This window comes from Phyllostomus discolor, chromosome 4 (assembly GCF_004126475.2).
Source record: "Phyllostomus discolor isolate MPI-MPIP mPhyDis1 chromosome 4, mPhyDis1.pri.v3, whole genome shotgun sequence".
Taxonomy (NCBI): Eukaryota; Metazoa; Chordata; class Mammalia; order Chiroptera; family Phyllostomidae; genus Phyllostomus; species Phyllostomus discolor.
The window spans coordinates 68416636-68437858 of record NC_040906.2 but is presented as its reverse complement, the minus strand read 5'-3'; the positions used below and the strand labels follow the sequence as shown (position 1 = coordinate 68437858).

Here is a 21223-nt window from a genome sequence, read left to right as displayed (position 1 = left end):
TGTAGTTTTGAACTGCTTTGTTTTTTTAATTAAGTCCCTTTAAAATTTCATATAATGGTGGGGTGATGATGAACTCCTTTAGTCTGTTCTTGTCTGGGAAGCTCTTTATCTGTCCTTCAATTCTAAATGATAGCTTTGCTGATAGAGCAATCTTGGCTGTAGGTCCCTGCTTTTCATAACCTGGAATATTTCTTGCCAATGCCTTCTAGCCTGCAAAATTTCTTTTGAGAAATCAGCTGACAGTCTTATGGGAACTCCCATGTAAGTAACTAATTGTAAGTTTTTTAAGGCTCTTAAAAAAACTTTTACAGCCTTTTAAGACTCTCTTTTTATCTTTAACCTTTGGCGCTTTAGTTATGATGTTTCCTGGAGTGGGCCTCTTTGCATCCATCTTGTTTGGGATTCTCAGTGCTTCCCGGACTTGCATGTCTAGTTCCTTCACCAAGTTGGGGAATTTTTCTTTCATTATTTTTTCAAGTAGATTTCCAATTTCTTGTTCTTTCTCTTCTCCTTCTGGAACCCCTATGATGTGAATGTTGGACCTCTTGAAGTTGTCCCAGAGGCTGCTTACACTATCCTCATTTTTTTGGATTCTTTTTTCTTTTTGTTGTTCTCATTGATTGTTTTTTGCATCCTTATGTTCCAAAACATTGATTTGATTCTTGGCTTCATTCATTCTACTGTTGTTTCCCTGTAAATTGTTCCTTATTTCAATTAGTGTATCCTCATTTTTGACTGGATCTTTTTTATGCCATTGAGGGCCTTAAGTTCCTTGAGCATCCTTATAACCAGTGTTTTGAACTCTGCATCTGATAGAATGCTTATCTCTATTTCATTTAGTTCTTTTTTCTGGAGTTTTGATCTGTTCTTTCATTTGGGTCATGTTTCTTTGTTTTCTCATTTTGGCAGCCTCCTGTGTTTGTTTCTATGCATTAGGTAGAGCTGCTATGACTCCCTGTCATGGTAGTGTGGTCTAATGTAGATGTCCTGTAGGGTCCAGTGGCATAGCTTCCCCTACTACCCAAGCTGAGTACTCAAGGTGCACCTTTTGTGTGGGCTGGGTATACACTCCCCTTGTAGTTGAGCCTTGACTGCTGTTCACAATTCAATGGGATGGATTTGCCAGGCCAGTTAGCTTCAAGGACTGGCTGTTACCTCTGACCAAAAATCTCCACCCTCTGTGGGGGATCAGCTATGCAGGGGCAGGGTGGTGGTGCTCCAATGTGGTCAGTAGTTGTCCACTGGGTGCACAGGCCCTGGAGTTTTGTGTGTGGGGCAGGCCAAGGTTACCACCTACCTATGTTCTGCCTGGGGTCACCCTGCCTGAGCTATAAAGCAATCTGAGATGGCTCCTCCTTGTGCTGGGCTTGGAGATTTGCAGGCAAAGCCAAACTGTTAATCTAGGCTGGCAACTGCTAGTGCCAGGCCTGTGCCCACCTGCCAAGGGGTACAGGAGTTGGGGGCTTACTGAGGCTGGCTGTTATCTGATAGGATTTAGGAATTTCTGAAACATGAGCCAAGACCAGCCATTCACATGGAAAAGTTACTGTTACAGTTTTGGTGGGCCTGAAAGTTGGGTGGGATGGAGTCTCAGGGAATCCCCTGGGCAGGGCAAACAGTGTCAGCCAAGTTGAGTCTCAGATATGGCTCCTACCTGCTGGCTCTATGGCTCTGTGGGGTAAGGTTCAGAAAATGGACAATGGCCTCTGCCTGCCTTTCTCTCTAGGAAAAAGCTGTCCCCCAGCTCTTGCCTTGATGCCAGACACTTCAGTTCCTCCCTGTATGCCACTCGTGCCTTTCAAGCTGCTACGCCAGTGCTGGAGCTCAGAGGAAGTGAGTCTGAGTAAGTCTTTATATGGGTTCTTTAAGAGGAACTGCTTGTGAATCCAGATTTTTCTTCTACCCACTCAATCCCCACTGGCGTTTGCAGCCAAAAGTTATGGGCACTTATCTTCCTGGCACTGGAACCCTGACCTGGGGGGGCCTGGTGTGAGGCTGTGACTCCTCACCTCTGAGAGATTTCTCCTGAATTTTTATCCACCACACGTGGGCAAGGGACCAGCAGATCCAAGACTCCACCTCTCCTTACAGTCTGGATAGATGTGGTTTCTTTAAATCCGTAGTAGTCAGACTTCCACTGTACTCAATTTCTGAGAGTTTTGAGTGATGGTTGTTCTGTATTTTGATGTGGTTTGTGAGGAGGCAAGCCATGTTTACCTGTGCTGCCATTTTGACTGGAAATCTCTCCCACTGATCTTAGCACCATCTCTGGGACCTCACAGAATTCACTGCCTTCATAGTGTAGACCTCTACATCTGTGAAAACACACGTGGCAAACAAGTTTTGAGAAACTAACTTGTGTTTTTCCTGTTCTTGTCTACTATTTTCCCTGTTCTTTTCTACCATTCAAATAGGTGGCAGGGTCTGTTCTCCCTTGTCTGGGAAGTAGTGGAGGAAGAGGTGGAAGTTGGGGGATGGAGATTGTGGCAGGAAATTGCCAGCTTTCCATTTCCCCTCCTGGGTTTTATTTCCCAAAAGCCCAAATTGGCTGGAGAGATTTCACTAGCTACCTCTGGAAATGAAAGTGGGGATGCTTTTAGTACAATCAAAGCTGAGAGGAAGTTCCTTTAATAGCAACAAGAGGAGAAAAGAGGAAGACACCTCCCCTCCATCAGACAGAGAAGGAAGGGAGCTCCTTTGCAATGTTCCAGAGATGAGGGCTATGTATCTTCCTGCCTTACAAAGATCCCCTGTTCCACAAGGTTTGATACAGCAGTACACCCACCCCTAAGGATCACGTGGACCTGGCAAATGGTTTTCTGAATTGGAACTCTCCTCCTCATTCCATCAATTTCCTCACCAACTTTACCTTTACAACTTAGGGTCTTTGTTCTGCTCTTGGTTAGGGTAAATGTGGCTGTAAGCATAGTTAAATATCCTGCCTGCCTAGTGGAGTGGGGGTCTAAATATAAAATGTACTATTTCTTGCATGGCTAAGTTTGGGACCAGAGGTTCATTTACACTACACAACTCTGTGTAGAGGTGGAGTGGCATAGTGGACAGAGGTTTGTTGGAGTCAGATAGATCTAGGGTTGAATCCTGGAGCTCATTTACTAACTCCTACCTCCAGCAGGTTTCTTAACTTTCTCCTCTAGAAAGGAAGGATACCATTATTTACTAGGGCAGTCATAGAGGTGTGTGCTCAGATTTTCCCTGAGTGAAAGTCTGCTGTGATGAGTGTAGGCAACAGACAGACTTGGGTTGCTGTACCCTCAGTATCCACCAGAGTGTTCAAGCTGAAGCCATGCCTTCCCCACGCTACTCCCTGTCAATGCCTGAGCGCAGAGCCAGGATTGGAGCCTGGACATTTCTGCCCAACACGAGACTCCTCTAATGGGCAATCTTTTCTCTGGGGATCCCCATGTAAACAACTGGGATTTTCTTAAAGCTGCATCATAATCTGAGGCTCCTCCTACTCATTCTCCTTCCTTCCCACCCTCCTTTCACAGTGTCAGGCCTGAAGCAGGCCTCAAGGCCCTCCCTGCCAGTTCCCATACATCTCTCACTGGTATTTTTTCCATTAAATCTGCATTTCTAATTTCATCTATTTCTCTGCTTCCCAGAAGACGCTAACTGACATAACTATCCATAGAAGACCATTCTAAAAATTGAAAATAATAATAGTTCCTGGCTCTTGGGAGTTAATATTCACTCATTAACTCATAATTGACCAATAAAGGTTAGTGTCCTTCAACTGGGTAATATGTTCTTCTATATTTGCTCAGCGCTTCAATTATATAATCCATTGTGTAAGTGGACTTCATTAGTAGACAATGTGAAGTCAGACTTCTTAACATAGCACTCCAGACTCCAAGCTATCCAAATTAACTATCTGTAGGTAGGTAATAAGATGTGGTGTGTGTGTGTGTGTGTGTGTGTGTGTGTAGTAGGGTGGGGTTTTGAGGGGAGGAAACTGGTTTTAGAGCCAGATAAATCATAAATCTTATCCTTATTTGCTTTAACCTCAGAGGAGTCATTTCACCTCTTGTCTTCAGTTGCCTCAACTATATAATGGGGATAATACTACTTATCTTACTAGGTAACTGAGGATTAGAGATAATCTACATAAAACATCTAGCATGGCGTCTGGCCCATTGTAAGCATCTAGTAAAAGGATGCATTATTACTCACTGCCTGTACATCCTTTCATTCATTCACTAAATTCTTATTGTGGGCCTACTATGATAGGAGTTTGAGATACAACAGTAAACCAGACAGACACAGATCCTTAGGGAGCCTGACAGGTTAGGCATAGCATAGCACAAGTATATCTAGTTATTATAGCAGAAACACTTAGATGGTACTTATTACATACCAGCCACTGTTCTAAGAGCTTTAGCATATATTCACTCATTAAGTCTATACAAACCCAATGAGGTAGGCACATGCTGAAGATTACATAAGTAGGGGTGTAATCCCTAGCATGGATTTGAACTCAGGCAGTCTGGCTCCAAAGTCTATACTTTTTTTTAAATATATTTTATTGATTATGCTATTACAGTTGTCCCAGTCCCCCCTTTCATTCCCCTCCACCCTGCACACCCTCTCCCACCCACATTCCCCTCCTTTAACAGTTATGCTGTATTGTCTTTGTAACCATCTGAATTGAATTTTATGCTTTCACAGAGCATAAACAATCCTTATACAAGTATAAATTTAGTGTTCAAATCAGTAGAAAAACAACAGTTATTTCCTTTAGAGAAACACAGGCAGAAACAGTAAGTCAGCTGGGCAGGTGTAGACACTGATCAGTCACTGGTGACCCACCCACGTGATAGTGGTTACCTTCCCCCACCCACCCACCTCCCACCATTTGCTTGGCTCCCAACCCAGCAGCTATTTCCTGGCAACGGCACTGGGGAAAAAGTTGCTATAACATGTCTTTTCACCTTACTTAACCCTGAGCTCTTCACCTGCTATCTCCACAGGGCTCTTCTAGTTCCAATAAATTCTCAACCACCAAAGTCATAATCTTTTATACCTATCAGGACTTTCAGACAGAAAAGTGAAAGAAAATCAGATCAGTATGTTTTCTTTTCATTTCATAAAAGTTCCACATGACTGGATTAACGAACTTCATTTTTTATTACATGGCAGACACCACCAGTTCTGGATGCCTGCGGATAGCCAACATGATAGCACACATTTATTTCAAGAAATCCATTAGATTTATGACAACGTTTCATCTTCACCATCATTCTAGAATAAAAATGACAAAGCTAATATGAAAAAAATTACCCCCTCTCCTAACGAGTCAAGAATAATTAAGACAAAAATGATTGTACTTACTGGGGGGCACTGTGCAAGCTTGTCAGCTGCCACCAGTTGCACATTCAAGTGTTTACTTTGGGACTTTCCTCTGGATTTAATCAGCCGCTGTAAAACCTGATAGAAGAAGACATGAATCTGAGATGCTATCAATGAGCTGAAGAAAACTGAATAAACCCAGGCCCCTTTTACAGTCTGTTTAGCACTGAGTATTAATAGTGAGAAAACGCAATGTGATAAATCATATATAAACTCTGTAATGACATCATCCACTTACACTGGCTTTCAGTTAGAGTGCATTTGGTGTGTTCTTCCTGTTCTCACTCCATGTGAGTTCTTGGTGGAATCTGGTCCCCCCCTGACCCCTACATTTTACCCAGAAATTGCACAGACAGCCCTGCAAAATAGAAGAACTAAACTGGACCAGGTCATTATGTCCAAATTCAGTTATTCAGGAGTAATATTTTGGTTCACTACCTCAATGTAAGATAAATATCACATTTAATTATACATCTGATCCTTTTGTCACTGATAATTATCCCAATAATTAAACATTATTCCTAAAAATTAAACATTCCAGTTTAATTTTACATTAATAAGATGATTTCATGATAGAAATCTAAGCAAAACATTTGTACTGGTATATTGCCACATATAAACCAGTGATACATCTGTGTTTTGGGAACTCCTGTAACTGCATTTTGCCATACACTGCCCTTTTCCTTAGTTTCTTTTTAGCTGGAAGAGCACACTCTCCCAAAACCGGTGCTAATGTATGAGGCTCTGTGATACCTCAAGCAGATATAAGAACCACAGTTCCTGTACTTATGAACCTCATGGTGACTGGGGCAGGGGCTGAGAGGGGTTGAAATCATTGCAGTGAAGGGTGTTTGAATCCCCTTCAGTCCCCTTCAAAGAGACATCCAGGTAGTTAAAGCAACTTCTATCCATTCTAATGATTCCCAAAAGGTCCTGGTTTTGGTCAGGATTCCCAAGTTCATCCTGTGCAGAACCAGTGCCAGAGTGGAAGGTCGAGGACAACAGAGGGGCTGTGGAGGCACAGCTTCTGTAGGTATTCTCCACCCATGACAGGGGACTACTGTTCTGGTTGGAAGTTGAATTGGCATTTAAGTATTAAAATGTACTGTTAGAGTCACTGAAAAGCATTGATTATTAAGGTATTATCTCCCAAGGGTACATATGGAGTCTGTCCAAAAAAAGTCCAGCCATTCTTAATATAATGAGAATGGTTTGGGTGACACTGATGTAACATGGCAGCCAAGGAGAGTGGACTGGAGTGCACATGAATTAACAATGATGACTTCATTGTTCTAGTCAGTGGGGCAGTAGACCCGATTGAGTCTGTATGTGTATTTTGTGGCCATCATATTCAAAATGACTGAGCAAATAGAACAACGAATCTGCATCAAATTTTGCATTAGGCTTGAACATTCCTCTGCAAAAACTATTCGGATGACTCAGAAGACCACAGCTATGGGAAAGTGATGATTGGCAGTTTCATCACGATAATGCGCCCACTCATACATCATGTCTCATTCAGAGTGTTTTTGAGAAGCATCAAGTCACCCTGATGACTCAGCCCCTCTACATCCCAAATTGGGCCCCCTGTGACTTCTGGCTTTTCCCAAAACTAAAACCACCTTTGCTAGGGAAGAGATTCCAGATTGTTGATGAGATTCAGGAAAACATGACGGTGTAGCTGATGGTGACTGGGAGAACTGTGTGAGGTCCCAAGGAGCCTTCTTTGAAGGGGACTGAGGTGTCACTGTCTTGTATACAATGTTTCTTGTACCTTGTATCTTCTTCAATAAATGTTTCTATTTTTCATGGTACATGGTGGGATACTTTCTGGATAGACCTCATATTTAATATGAACTTTTTCAACATCAATTTTCTTTAAAAATTAAAGAAAACTCAAATAAAAAATGACCAATCTGAGGCAGTCTCACTTTCATTTTTCTTTCCCCTGGTGGCATGAAGACACCTGGAAAACATCATATGTGCTTAATCACAGAATAACTATATTCCTCAACGAACCCAACCTAAGCACAAATGTAAGGGTCTAAAATGTTTCCATAAGAGATTTTATACAGTGATATATGACTTCATGTGTGATAAATCTAGATACCTTGTTTGAATTACATGCCCTCTTAACTGGGGAGAAAATGTAGATGATATAATAATCAACATTACCCAAGAAATTTACCAAAATTAAACCCAAAGTCTCTGAAAAGCCGGAGGTTACTTTTCCTCACCTGTCTTAATTTATTGTTTCCATTATATTCTTACAAAACTGCCTGGTTAGGGAACCACAATAGACTGTGAGCTTTTTGAAGGAATTTAATTTGCTATGTCAGAATTTCTAGAATCTTTACAAACTGTGGGAATTCAAACCTGTGCTCATTAAAAGGGGTTAAACAAGACGTTCTCCTTGCCCACTAATAGAAAAGCAGAGCAAAATAAAATGAGCTGCTAATTCTTAAGCTAGAGATGTAATTACCTTGGGAGACGAGACTTTCACATGAACGATAATTGGCGCTAAGGAAGTCTTTATAAGTTGTGCGGGGTGATTGATGGTGTCTGCATCGAGAACAACCAGTTGCAAAGATCTTGCCAACTCAAAGATTCTTTCAATTTCACTTTGTACTTCCGCTAAAAGGAGAAATAATAAATAACAAGTAAATTAATAACAATTAGTTTTCATTAATTAGTTCTTATATTTAAAAAATATAGTAGCCCTTTCCAATGTTTGTCTACATTGGAACACAGAACATTCAAAATTTACATATTCTGATCTAACTTAAGATTTTTTGTCTAAAGAGACAGAAATGGGTTGAATTTTGCATAAAACCAGTTGGTGGAAAATTTGAGATGGCTCTCTTGATTGCTTCTCACATTCACCCTAATATTTAGCTACTGACGTAGCTATGTTATTTTCAATTGTTGCTTTGTCTCAAGAACTTTTATTTTGGCTATAGAAGCTGAAACCACATTTAGGAAAAATATTTCTACCAATGAACAACTTGTATATTAATATTTTATGGGTATCTTTTTAAAAAACCTCACAACTCACCTGTGTTGACTGATGTGTGTGCTTTTGGACCCCTGGTTAAACATTCTGGGTCTAACCTTGTAACTAGCATATTGCTAAGTCTCAACTTAAGTATTAGGGCCAGTGGACTGTTCTGAGGCATAATTATCTTCAGTTTTATTTAAAATAAAACTAAGACCACTTATATTAAAATGCTGTAATGAATCTAGATGCAAATCTATTCGGTGGCTGTAATAGCCAAGATATTTGAATCTATGAGTGAATCCGGTCAAACAAAAAATCTAGTTATTGTCAATGTCTAAAGCAATCCAGCTACTTTTAAAAGCAAAACAGATTTTCCATAAAACCTAATATGGCTTTCTGAAATATAAAAAAATGTTTAAATATATATATATTTAAACATTCATATACATGTATATATACATGTATATGTATATGTGTATATGTATATATATATGTATATATATATATGTATACATATGTATATGTATATATACAAATCACCTGACTTACTGGGTCATGTTCAAAGTCTGAATCAAACAATTTTCAGAGAGATGATCTTGGTTTGCTTTTTACTTTTTATTTTGAGCTACAGGTATGACCTAACAATGTAATCTCATCCAAGTTACAAGGAGTAGCTAAAAATACCTCATTTAAATTACTTCAGAGATGGCCTAGGAGAAGGCAGTGCTGCTCACATATCCTCCCTGAAAAGGGCATGTACCACAATCCCCTGGCTTGTTTTGCTTATTCAGTATAAACTCAAGTTCATGTCGCCTCCTTTGATAATCAAATGTATTGACAGAGCGTGTGGGAACATGAATGCTCAAAACTATCACGTAACTTTATTTTCTGTGGTTTTGCCTAATAGTATAAACTTCTTATTTTTCACAAAATCACTGTATTAGAAGGATGTATTTAAAGAGTCAATATATCTACTGTTTTCAAATTATCTAATACCAATGGCTTGAAAGATTTCATGTTGCTTTGAAAGGTGACTAGCTTTGAGGATGGCAATGTAAAAAGTTTGGACAATTAGGCTTACTTGAAAAAATTTTTGAAATTACATTCTACATTTGTTAGTAATAATAGCACACCTATTTTTCTCATGTCAGAAACAGTTTTTAAAAAAGATTTTTCTTATGAGAGAAGTTAAAAAAATAAATTGTATTTACTTATTAGTAAATTTCAGCCTCAGGCTGTTGGGGTATCTTCTCCATTTATTGTTTTTATTCAGCTTCCACTGATTTAATGTAACTCCTGGCCTGGACCAAGGTATGACAAGTCTATATTGCTTTAAGCTTCAAATCCAAACACAGTATTTTCTGAAGTAGCAAAAAGGCAGTGACAAACTGGACTGCTCTGGTATAAAGAATCTTCCAGGCACTCTGAGTCTCCCAGGTAAGTAATTCAGAAATCCTGGGCCTTATTTCCTCTGCACCAGCAATCAGGAAAGTGTGGATTTTGACAGGCGCTGAGGGCAGGCACACCTCCTGCTTAACTAGCACAAAACTGGTGGGCAATGGGCACTCTGGCATGAACAGAGAGGTACTTGGACAGAGTTAGCAGGAGGCTGCAGAGGGCCACACTGTATACTAGAGCCAGTCTAATATATGGATAATATGTATACAGAAAGCAGTAAATAAATTGTGTGTGTGAGGAAGAGAAAGGCATGTTTATCTGAACAGCTGATTTTCTTAAAGCAAAACTTGAACCAAACCCACAACCTTGACTACACAGGCTGATTTCTCAGAAGGCTTCCAATGGAAGTTTCATCATGATTTTAGTTCAGATAAAGAGAGCTGTGAGAAGTCATGGAGTATGGTGCTGGAGGAATGTTAACAAACACTTCCAAACTTGACCATGACTGATCTGGACCCATCTCTCTCCAGCCTTTCTATCACCTGTGATCTTTTTTCTATCCAAATACTTTAACTACTTCAATGGCTCCCTAGGCTCAAAGCAACATTTCCCAAAGTGAGTACCCTGGAAACACAATCAGACACAATCAAACAGTATGGTAACCATCTGTTTTTTCTTTCTGTTTGCTTGTGTATAAGATACCTTGTCTTAGTCATCTTCACATTTCCCAAGTCTGGCATAATGTAAGGCACATAACAAGTGTTCAATAAACATTTGATGAAGGAATCTGCCAATGTGCATGAATGAGCAGGCAAAATGGACAGAAGTGGCTCAAACAGTGATTATTATAATAGATCGCCATTCCATTAACTCCAGTATTTGTGGTATGTGAGTTTTCAGAGTAAAGGGAAAAAGCAGTGAACTGACATCAACTTGGTTTCTTCCTCAATATTTACACTAACTCCACCCCACCCATTCCACTGACTCTGACAACAGGTGACTGGATTATGCTGATGACTTCAAAGAATATTCATGAAACCCTTGGCTGGTATGTATGGTTAGAGTCAAGCAACCTAGCTTATGCCTTTAAGCATCTGTTAGCCTCTCGTGATCCACCAGAAGGCAAAGGCACTGTGAGGAGAGAAGAGCAAAAGACAGGAGAGCAGAGACCAGATGCTTATTTGAGAAATCCTTAATTTAATTTGGCGTCCTTGTCACCCATGATATTCGATTTTAGTCAATTACCTAATCTGATTCAGCAGCAGCAGCTCTGCCATCATCATCTCCTCAAGGTGAAAATATTGTGCCTTTCAAAGTGTTTCATTCTGTATGTGGAAGGTTCTAAATACAGGACCAAAAAAATCACTGCTGCCTGGGATCCTGCCCGGACAAGCTCTGACACCTACTTCATTTGGTAAGTTTAGCATTCTTTCACAAAGCATCCATCAAACATTCACTGATCAATTGCCATGTGCCAATTCCATGCCAGGAATATAGAGATGGTACTTTGTAGCCTCTTTCCAACCTGCTCAATTCTTGGTACAGCCTTCAACGAATTCTTGATGACATGTTTGAACTCATTTCATTAGTTAAAAAGAAATGTAACGGCACAGAAGACCCTATCTGCCCATTAGGAAATGGCAGTCAAACAAGTTTCCGTTAGAATGTGAATACAAAAGAGACTCCCAGAAAGTTGTGAGTGGACTACACTGCTTGAAAGGAGCCTTTTGATATTCATGTTGTGATTCACCAGCAGCACAGACTTGCTTCTGTGGATGGTGAATCCAGCCTCTACAGTCCTGCTTATACAGGGCTTGAAAGAGCTAACCCTATCCAGCATTTTTTTCTTCTACATCTCAGGAAATTTCAAGATGTTTTCTAACTGGTGTTCCAGGAAAGACATGTTTAAACAACCTGCATATTATTAGTGGTGGTTACTATTTCCACTTAAGATGTGACTCTTCTGGGTACTCCCAGTTAGCGGCAGAAGCAACACTAAGAACATCAAGATCTAGCTTTCTTCTAAAGACCTGAGAGGGCGGAACATCTCATTTCCTTTCATGCCAGCTGTGACTCAGGTATGACAGACATCATTAACCACGTCGAGAAGCTAGGGCAAAGTGGAGGTGAGTGGCTTCACATGGTTAGGCAATGACAGACTGGAGATCCCACTGAGGATACTTCCCACCAGACTACTAATTAGCTAATTGACTAGAGCTGAGATAAAGGAAGCTCTGGCTGCTGTAGGACTCCGCTGTCTTCTTTTCCACGGACAGCATTCTCTTCCGGTACCCAGCGTTTCCCCATTCAGAATGGGGAGCAAACTAGAAAAGCCACCCCCAAACATAACACGTGTCATATCAGTCTGAAAGCACAGCTTGGAAAAGTACCACATTTGAACATCTTACCTAGGCTGGACCGAGTGTTGGAACGTTCAATTATTGCTCTCTTGCTGGGATTATTTAGGACAGACCTCTTAGCAAGAGAAATGTCAGCTGTCACTCTCGTTATTGATATCCTATGAATAGGAACACAGAACAAAACACACCAGTAAAAATGGTTTAGAGCTCTTTAAGTGAGTTATAACCACCATACTTAATAACCACTTTACATACTATAGTGCAACCACAGTATAATAAACATTGACCACAAGTATTTTAAACAGGCTTTGGCTAGTATTAAAACACAAGCAGAGCAGAACAGAGGAAGGTTTTGACTATTTAACAAAAAAGTCACTGCAGCAAAATTGCAGCTCTCCCTCCACGGTTGTCTGCCTTGCTGGATTCTCTTTAATGCACACCATACTGGGAGGGAATGAAAACACATGAATAAACCATGCTCTTTCTAGGAAGCAGCAATACATTTTCCCTACAATTCACAGTTGAGTTGCTCTTGAACGAGACGTTCAAAAACTACAGATGCCCCAGCGTATTAATGCTGCTGGTCAAAGGCGGGAACCCTCTTCATTTTGATCATCAAAGACAATTAACCAGTTGGTAGCTATGTTGCATTCCTGGTGCTCAACAGTTAATTTATAATAACATGACTCATGTCTCCACCAGTTCAAAGGAAGGTTTTACTTCTAAGAATAAGAAAAATGTGATTTTTTTTCAGGCACAAGACTCTTCAGCATATTTCCATGTGACTTTGAATATAGATGGTGGGCAGTCATAAGAAGGCAGTGTGAGGCTTGTGCCAGGATGTTTTAAGTTAGAAAGTCCCCGGCCATCATGAAAGGGAATAAAGGAAAGGCACTGCAAATGAACACAGGTCTCCCGACACCAAGTGCAGTGCCTGACTCACAGGGCCACGGCAAGGATTGAAATTGAAAGCACTGCGAATGAATGGTGAGAAGGGTCTGCTTGCATATGATTATCAAATGAGAATCTCCGAAACTTACAATTTTAAAATTTTTCATTTAAACTAGGATTGTACCCAAGCAGACTATTATCTGCTTGTAGAATGCAAAGAACAACTCTCTAAGCCATTTACCACCGCTGTGGACCAACTTGGCAGAGTTCCAAAAAGGAGACAAGGGGAGTAGCACTCCTTTCTCTTCATACTCAGTTGGTGCATCCATTCTCTTTCATTTGCAAACTCCTTCCAGAGTTGGAGCCGGGAAGAGGTATAGTTATTAATAATTATTAAGTCCTATGTCATCTCACACCTGTTTTGGGACATTATCAGCACTCTCAGGAGGTGGTTCATCTGGCTTCAGTGACCAGAAGCCTTGAGGAGAATTAAAAATATTTCATTTAACAAATCGTTGAAAATTACTTCTTCAAAGGAACAGACTGCAAAAGTTCTGGTGCCATTTTAAAGCAAAGTACTCCTTGCTCGTGTCTTAGTATTTATAGGCTGTAGATGGTCAGGAAGTTCCAAATTTTTGAACTTTTAGAATTTTTAGGCCCTTGTAAATTACTTGAAACATCTTCACATTGTCTTCTGAAGAAACCAGGAGTTTTGTGAAACACCTCGGGGTACTGAGAACTCTGCGGGAGACTGAGTGGGCGGGGCTCCAGCTTTTCCCGCTAATAACCACGGGCAAATGCCTCTGCATTTGTTGTCTGCGTTGGGGCTTTCTATATAATTTCATCGCAAAAAGTTTTTCAACTGCTAAAAGGCATTGGGAAACACTGGTCAAGTAATATCTCTTCATTTCACCAAGAAGAAAAACTGAGATGCAGAGAGGAAGTTCCACATGGTTAGTTAGAGGCCAAGAAGGTGAAAACCACAGTCCCCCAAGCAAGGGCCAGGCCTTAGTCATCTGACTTGTAATTCTCCTGGAGTTTCAGTGTTCTTCTCCAGCAACCCCAGCTCTCCAGCCAAAAAGCCGAATCATCACAGTGCAGAAGCCCAGTCAGTCTTGGTCATGTCTGAGAGATGGTCAGGATTCGTTCAGGTTAAAGTCACATCTGAATCTCCATTTCTCAGTTGGCCGCTGCAACTATGAAATCTCATAGGTGGTCCTGTGGTCATAACTCCTTTTATTTGCAGGATTGAGTCTGCTTGTTTATTCCTTCTGCTTTTTTTTTTGTTCATTTGTTTGTTGTTTCAGGAATGAAGTTTCTGGTTAGAAGCATAGAGTGAAGTTCCAGAGCAATTCAGCTTTCTAGAATAATTACTTTTGATGGGCCCACAGAGTCTATTTTGCTTAGGCAAAAATCAAATGTTATGGTTCCATACAAGCCAAATAGTGACCCTTGGTCCTTAAAAGGTTAAGAAATTGTTAACAGATGCATACTTTTATTTTTTCTGGGTTATACACATTTTGACAAAGCCATTTTCAAACATATCCGAAGTTTTGCCAAACACATACACAAACAGAAAAAAAAATGCTCCCTGTATTCCAAAAACAGGCAAATGTATGGACAATAGATGGTTCTTTTTCTTGTCTTGCTTGTTAATAAAATACCAGTTATTTTGTTTACACAAGTGACTTCTTAAATCAAGTACACCTGTAGGGAAGGGCTCAGGAGAAGACAAACACAGCCCCAGGAACCCTTCAATAAGACAAAGCAACAGTTTTTCTCCCCCAGGCAAAAAGATATTTACTATTATTAAAATCAGAAACCATATCCAAAGCTGTTTTGTTTTTGTTTTTTGTTTTTTTGGTAAAAGGCTCCCCAGAAATGTGATTACATTTACCATTAAATGTTATGTAGTTTATATACTTTTTTTAACTTAAAGTGATATCCTTTCTACTTTTATTCTTGTTATCCACTACCCTCTCATGTCTTTCAGCACTTCCATGCATCTTGTTTGATATATGTCTCTAAAAAGTCCCCTGGGAAACTTTCCTGTGACATAGTGTCAGTAGTTGCTGGTCTGTAGATAACAGACTAAGAGGATGTCTGTTCCTCAGCAAACTGGGTATACTAGCAAATGTCACCAAAAACTAGCAAAATCACTCTCAAAATCTAGCAAATCTGAACCCCAAGTGTTACTTATTTCTGTGTCAGAATTCACCATAGTTGCTGTAATCCATCATGATCTGTGAGGATCAGTTTTCTGTGATTTCCCGTGGAAAGATATTACTTTCGGTGATGGTATAGTCATTTAAAAAATTAGTTTTTCTATGTTGGTAATGGAACAGCTGTAAAATCCTGCTATACTTTATCCTTGCCATCCCTAATATGCAGCCCTCTTAGTATGTTAATATATTTTAAGTCCTAATATTCATGGAGAAAAGTATTCCAAAGAACAGACAGGGTGCCAACAAGACAACAGGGATGGAAGGTGCCCTAGGCCTGAGTGTTCCTCCTGGACATCTCTCTTACTGGTTGCAGGACCATGAACAAGTCACACCATATGGGGACCGTCAGTATTGTGGTCAATGTTATAGTGACGGTAGCTTTGCCCAACTATCTCATGGGATTGTCATTAGGAGAAAACAAGGTAATATATGACAAGAGCATTCTTAAATAATTATTCATAGTGCCCTGTGTTGAGAGGTACATATATAACGTATACAAGACCATTACTGGATATTTAAAGACTTGAAAAAGACAGTTTCTTTATATCCTGTCCTTAAAAGTTAGTCTACCATGAACTCTCCCGTCTCCAGAGCCTGTGATATTTGCATATACTTTGAGGGTGGGAGAATCCGGGTGCACATGTAACTAAAACCTGCTAACCTACATGTTCATGTTTGGCATTAGAGTCTTCAGTTAATTATCTCTGGTGTTTGTCCACCCGTGAGTCTGCATTTGGGAGGAGGAAGTGACAGAGGAAGGGTATTGATGATGACACTGAAGGTGCTGTGTTATTCTTCTCCATTTGTGGACTGCAACTACAAGTTGTTTTCCCTCTTCCATGGCTCGGCTGCTTTGGGATAGCCTCAATCATTCCCATTTCCTTTTATAAATGAACACTATGTCTTGAATCTCCCTAAGTTCTTTTCTTGGCCTCTTTTCTTCAAATTCCTTCTCAAGTCCTTTTTTTTTCTTCAAGTGTTTGACTAATAACTTCCTTTCCCTTTAGATCCAACCTGTGTAAGTTAACATGAGGTTCAATGGGGATTTCTCCCATGATCATGTCTGTTACAAAGTCTCCAATAACTGCCACAGAGTTTATCTGATCCAGGTGTCAAACAGCTTAAAGTACCAACTTTATTGAGATTTGAAATAATTAGCGTAAGTCAACAAATCGCAACTAGTTTGACTGCTTGCTGTTTAGCCTATGAACAGTAGACGCAACCAGCAGATCAAGCCTCATCCTGAGGCCGGTCCCCAGGGCACGCGTGAGGTATGAGATGAGGAGAAAAGCTCCACACTCTTGTGCAGCCATTCGGTCTCACCAGGCCGGTGCCATCGTAGCAGCTTGTCAAGGCTCACTTAGTTTATGACGTGTGCACAGGAATTGTCACCATGTGGGGACATCCACACCTACAGGGATCCCTCAGGAACTGTTTCATTTGGGCTTTTCATTTTTCTTACATGTGCTACTGTTAGACCTTACAACAGAAGTTATAGCAAAAAGAAATTGTGTAAGTAGCTCTAAACTGACTCAATTTCTAAGGTATCAAAGAAAGGCAAGCATATGATTATGTAATAATTAAGCTGCTGGACTTTAATCCAATGTGTTGAATTATTTTCTAACCAAGATTTGGAAAACAGTATTGAAGAAGAAATTTTAGTAAGTGGATCCCCTTTTCTGCCCTTTCTAAAAAAGAAGGCTTTCTCCTGACAATTTTGTGTAGCCTACTGCACCCATGGCCAATGAAACAGAGCAGGTTTCCAGGAGAACATATTGTGTATGCTGTATCGCTGGGCTAATGCCTTCTGTGTAATTGTTCTCTTGGCTGGTTTCAATTAAAGACTATTTGTTGTATTCTCTCCTTTTATTCACTGGTAAAACATCATGCAGCAGATTGTCATAGCTCAAAATGTAAGGACAGACTCTGACGTGTCTGTCCTTATCAAAGTCTCCAAACACACTCAATGAGTAGATTCAGTGTTCAGTTTTCTGCCGCACTGGCCTCTTATTATTTGAAAGCAAGTCCACTCACATACCGCCACCTTTAATATCTATCTTTCTCCAACTCGGCTGTGCATGAGATCTCTCTGGGGCTGAGTCACTTTCTTCAGCTGTTACTTAGGTAAAGGCACCATGGTTTAAAACCATGTGACTCCAAGCATAGCTGAAGTTGGATTCACCTTCATATCTTCGGCTCCTCTGCTGTGTCATCAGATGCCATGGAACACTTGGCATGGGCATTTTAATTCTATTTCCACTACATCATTTTCAGTAGTGTGTGTAATTGCTTGATGTAGACCATTCTCCTTGATTCAAAACAAATCTCTGCTGGTGTAAACACATTTCCTCTTTCTGGGCCTGAGGCAGTACCTCAGATTCTTCACTCTTGTAAGCAATAAAGTCACTCATTTTCTCTTTTCCAAATTATAATAATTGTTTTCTTTTTTCCATAGGTCCTACATTTCAAACCTTTAACACTGTTGTTTATAAGGATGCTGTGTGGGGACCAAAGCAATTTAACACTAAGTGAGGCTGTGTTATGGGGTGGAATTTGTGCAGCTCAAGGGCTGTTACGGGGCCACAGACAGAGGCACCACTCAGAACTTCTTAGGTAAAGGGACCACGGTTTAAAACCATGTGACTCCAAGCATAGCTGAAGGATGTGTGCGTGTGCAGCCAAGAACACAGAAGACAGAGCCATGCATGTCAGCTGCCTCCAATCCATGGAGAGCTGCATCTGGGTGAAGGTTCAGGCTCAGATCATCACAGCACAGGACCAAAGCTAACACTGTTTAAGTTAAAAAGCCAGAGCTCCGCTGTGTCTTTGTAATGCTTTCTTAAGAAATGGATCCCCTATAGCCAACAGTTTCCAAACAGAAGCAGGTTAGTGATTGTTAAAGAGATTAGAATAAAATAACTTATACATTTGCCTCCAACTCCAATATTCTAGTATTCAGTGTTACTCACTTAGTTGTTTTGTAACTACTTTATTCTTTGCCTGTCTTTTTTTAAAAAGAGGGTGACAGGATAAACTTCTGGTTTGCCTACAGCTCTCTGGGTCCACTTGATGAATGTGGCAGCCACTATTATTTGTTCAACAGTATCTCTGTCCTCTTCCTCCTGTGTCCACAGCTAAACTATATACTTCCCAGCCTCAAGAATATACTTTCAGGGATCATTTCTATAGTTCGTTACTTCCCAGCCTCCTTTACAATTAACTGTGGCCATGTGACCCAGTTTAACCAATGAAATGTAACAATCAATGGGTATCACTTCCAGGCTGCCATGCTCCTATCCCCACCAGGTGACTGAAGAGACCACGCTCAGGCCAAGGGCCCCAAATGATGGGCAGAGCAAGCTTTCTGCCTAACCCTCCCCTTGCTCCACTCTCCTCTGTCTTTCAGCTGGGGAACATCTGCCTAAGATTGTTAAATGGGCAACAATAAGCTTTCATTGTATTGGAATCATGATACAATTTGGGATGTATTCATTAAGGCACCCTGCCCTCCACTAACGTACTTAGCAATTCAAATAATTGCACAGAGGCATTCTGATTTCTTGAACTAAAATCTCAATTGCTGGAACTAAAATCTCAGTTTATTTTCTTTGTACGTAGTCCAATAAATGAATGACTATTTTTATCACAATTATCCAGAATTTTGACAAGTACATGCAATTTGTATTTAAAGCATTATCATGTTTCCCTTTTTCTTAAAATACCATATTTATTAAAATATTTGGTACATTGGATGCCTGTAACCATATTTTTAGTACATGCTATTTAGGTTTTTTTTGCTTCTAATAAGTTTTCAGGTATCTGCAGGTGGTTATGTTATTCACAATGCATTGTGAAAGAGCCTAAGACTTAGCATTGAGTCGATAGGAACATTTTACCATTTCTCTGCAAAACACAGAAACTCTTTCTAGACATTTTTCACAAAACTTAAATGATGAAATTATCTGATAGCTAAAGACTGAGCCATGTTGAATATGGGTCATAGTTGAATGTGTATAAAATAGACCAATAAAATAACAAGGTAATTTCTAGAAAACAAACCCTGAGCTAAACCTCCAAAGTACTATTCCCTACAAAATAGTCATTTTGAGAGGCTCAAAATGAAAACATTTCTTCCACGGTTTTTTTGAGCAAGTTGAGTACTTTACATTTATATCTCTACATGATACACACACATATACAAGTGTAACTCCCAAATACTACCCAGCTTGATCAGTGAGCTGCCATATTTATCATAATTATTCTATATTTTAAATTAATAATTTTCATAAAACAAGTTTGGTAAGAATTCACCAACCAGTGAGAAGATAAAGACAAACACATACATTTACCATATTATGCCATGTATAATGCTCACCTTTTTGTCCAAATTTTTTAGGGAAAAATAAGGGTGTGCATTATATATGGGTAATACTAATTCCATATCTATATAAATGTTTTAATTCTTTTATTTATGCTTATGTGTTAAAAGTGTAACTCCAGAGAGCAATAACAATACCCATATGCAAAATAATACCCTGGAATACAATAATAGGTTTTGTTTCTAAATATAAATAAAAATTGAATTAAAAAATTATAATGACAGATATTTTCCCTGAAAGTTTGGGCCCAAAATGTGGGTGTGCATTGTATATGGGAGCATGTAATACATGGCAAAATACAGTAAGTAAAACGAATGGATGGTTTTCCTTCTCAAGGCCCTTTTTCCCTTAGGGATTCAACGCTATACTTCACAACTTCATATTTTTAGAGCGATTTCATTGTATCCTTCCTTGACTGAGTTAACTGTTAATTACAGATCTTCTGCAATTGCTGGAAACATAGATCCACAAAAAATTCCACCATACATGTTTGATTAAAGAAAAATAAAAATACAAAAATATCTATATTCTCACCTCCCATCAAACCTGTGCTTCAGGAAATCAAAGAGGGCTTTCTGCATCATGTCTGTTACCTTTGCAGAGGTGAGAAAAAGAGAATGAGGCAAACACACGCAGAGAGAGAGAGAAGTCAAAAGTAAGAGAGGTGGAAGGGAAGGGTACTGTGATTGAGCAAAGACCTTCTCACAACCAGTCCTCTCCAAGGGGCAGGTTCCATGGAAGGTGTTTTTCATTCTTAACTACCTGCAGGCACTAAATTTTCCCCCTTGATTTGCCTCCAGGGTGTTAAGGGATAAACCAGCAATATTCACTTGACCCGAAGCAAACCCTCTTCCCTTATCAGGTTCCGAACTACCTTCAGGAGCCCACCACAGGCTGGCTTTGCACACAGGTGTGGTCTGCCCTTGCCACAACCTGAGTGGTACTGGCCTCCAGTGAGGAGAAGCTAGACCCTTCCCTGTAGACCAGCCCTAGGCTCTGCGCTCCTGCTAGTCTGTGCATGTTGGTAGAAATTCTCTGTGCCCAGGACTGGGTTGATGTAGGCCAGTCACCTCTTCCTGCCCTTCTGTGAAGGTCCCCATTGAGAGGAGGAGGGGAGAAGGAAAGGAGAGGGACAGAAAGGGAGAGGGGAAGGAGAAAAAGAGGCAGGAAGAAGGTGGGAGTCTCAGATCTACCTCAAAGAAATAGATTCCCACTAGGTGCTAGACATTGTCCTAGCTCCGTGGGAATGGTGCTCTGGAGGCTGCCCAACTTCGACTTTAATGTCCCACTTATTACCTATTCTAGAATGAAGTTGAAACTGCAACATCTGCAATGTAGTACGTCTAAGTCCTTACTCTTTCCTTCTAACATGGTATTGTTTAATTAATCTGTGAAGAAGTTCACTCATATTTCTAGTGAATATTTTCCTTCTTTATGTCCTTTGAGGTAAATAAGCAGAGAAATATATTTGGTGGACTATGCCATCAACCTGATCACCAGGAGGAGGAGATGTGTGGGTGCTTTCAGGGTTTAGGTTTGCTGGCAGAATGTCTGTATGTTCCCACGTGCTGTTCACATTCTGTCACTTCTAACAGTAATGGGAAT

At 40.1% G+C, this 21223-nt stretch overlaps 1 protein-coding gene and 1 pseudogene across 5 annotated transcripts in view; one reads left to right on the top strand and one right to left on the bottom strand.

The window, feature by feature from the left end:
* The window catches only part of CACNB4 (calcium voltage-gated channel auxiliary subunit beta 4), a 244066-nt gene that overhangs the window by 18574 nt on the left and 204269 nt on the right, over nt 1-21223 (bottom strand). For all 5 annotated transcript variants that reach the window (XM_028509409.2, XM_028509410.2, XM_028509412.2 and 2 more), the window contains 4 exons: nt 20153-20211; nt 12172-12281; nt 7850-8001; nt 5350-5445 (listed from right to left, as the gene is read on the bottom strand). In XM_028509409.2, coding sequence (XP_028365210.1) covers nt 5350-5445; nt 7850-8001; nt 12172-12281; nt 20153-20211 — 417 coding nt within the window. The remainder of the gene's footprint in view (nt 1-5349; nt 5446-7849; nt 8002-12171; nt 12282-20152; nt 20212-21223) is intronic.
* On the top strand, nt 18398-18508 carry LOC114495738 (annotated as a pseudogene).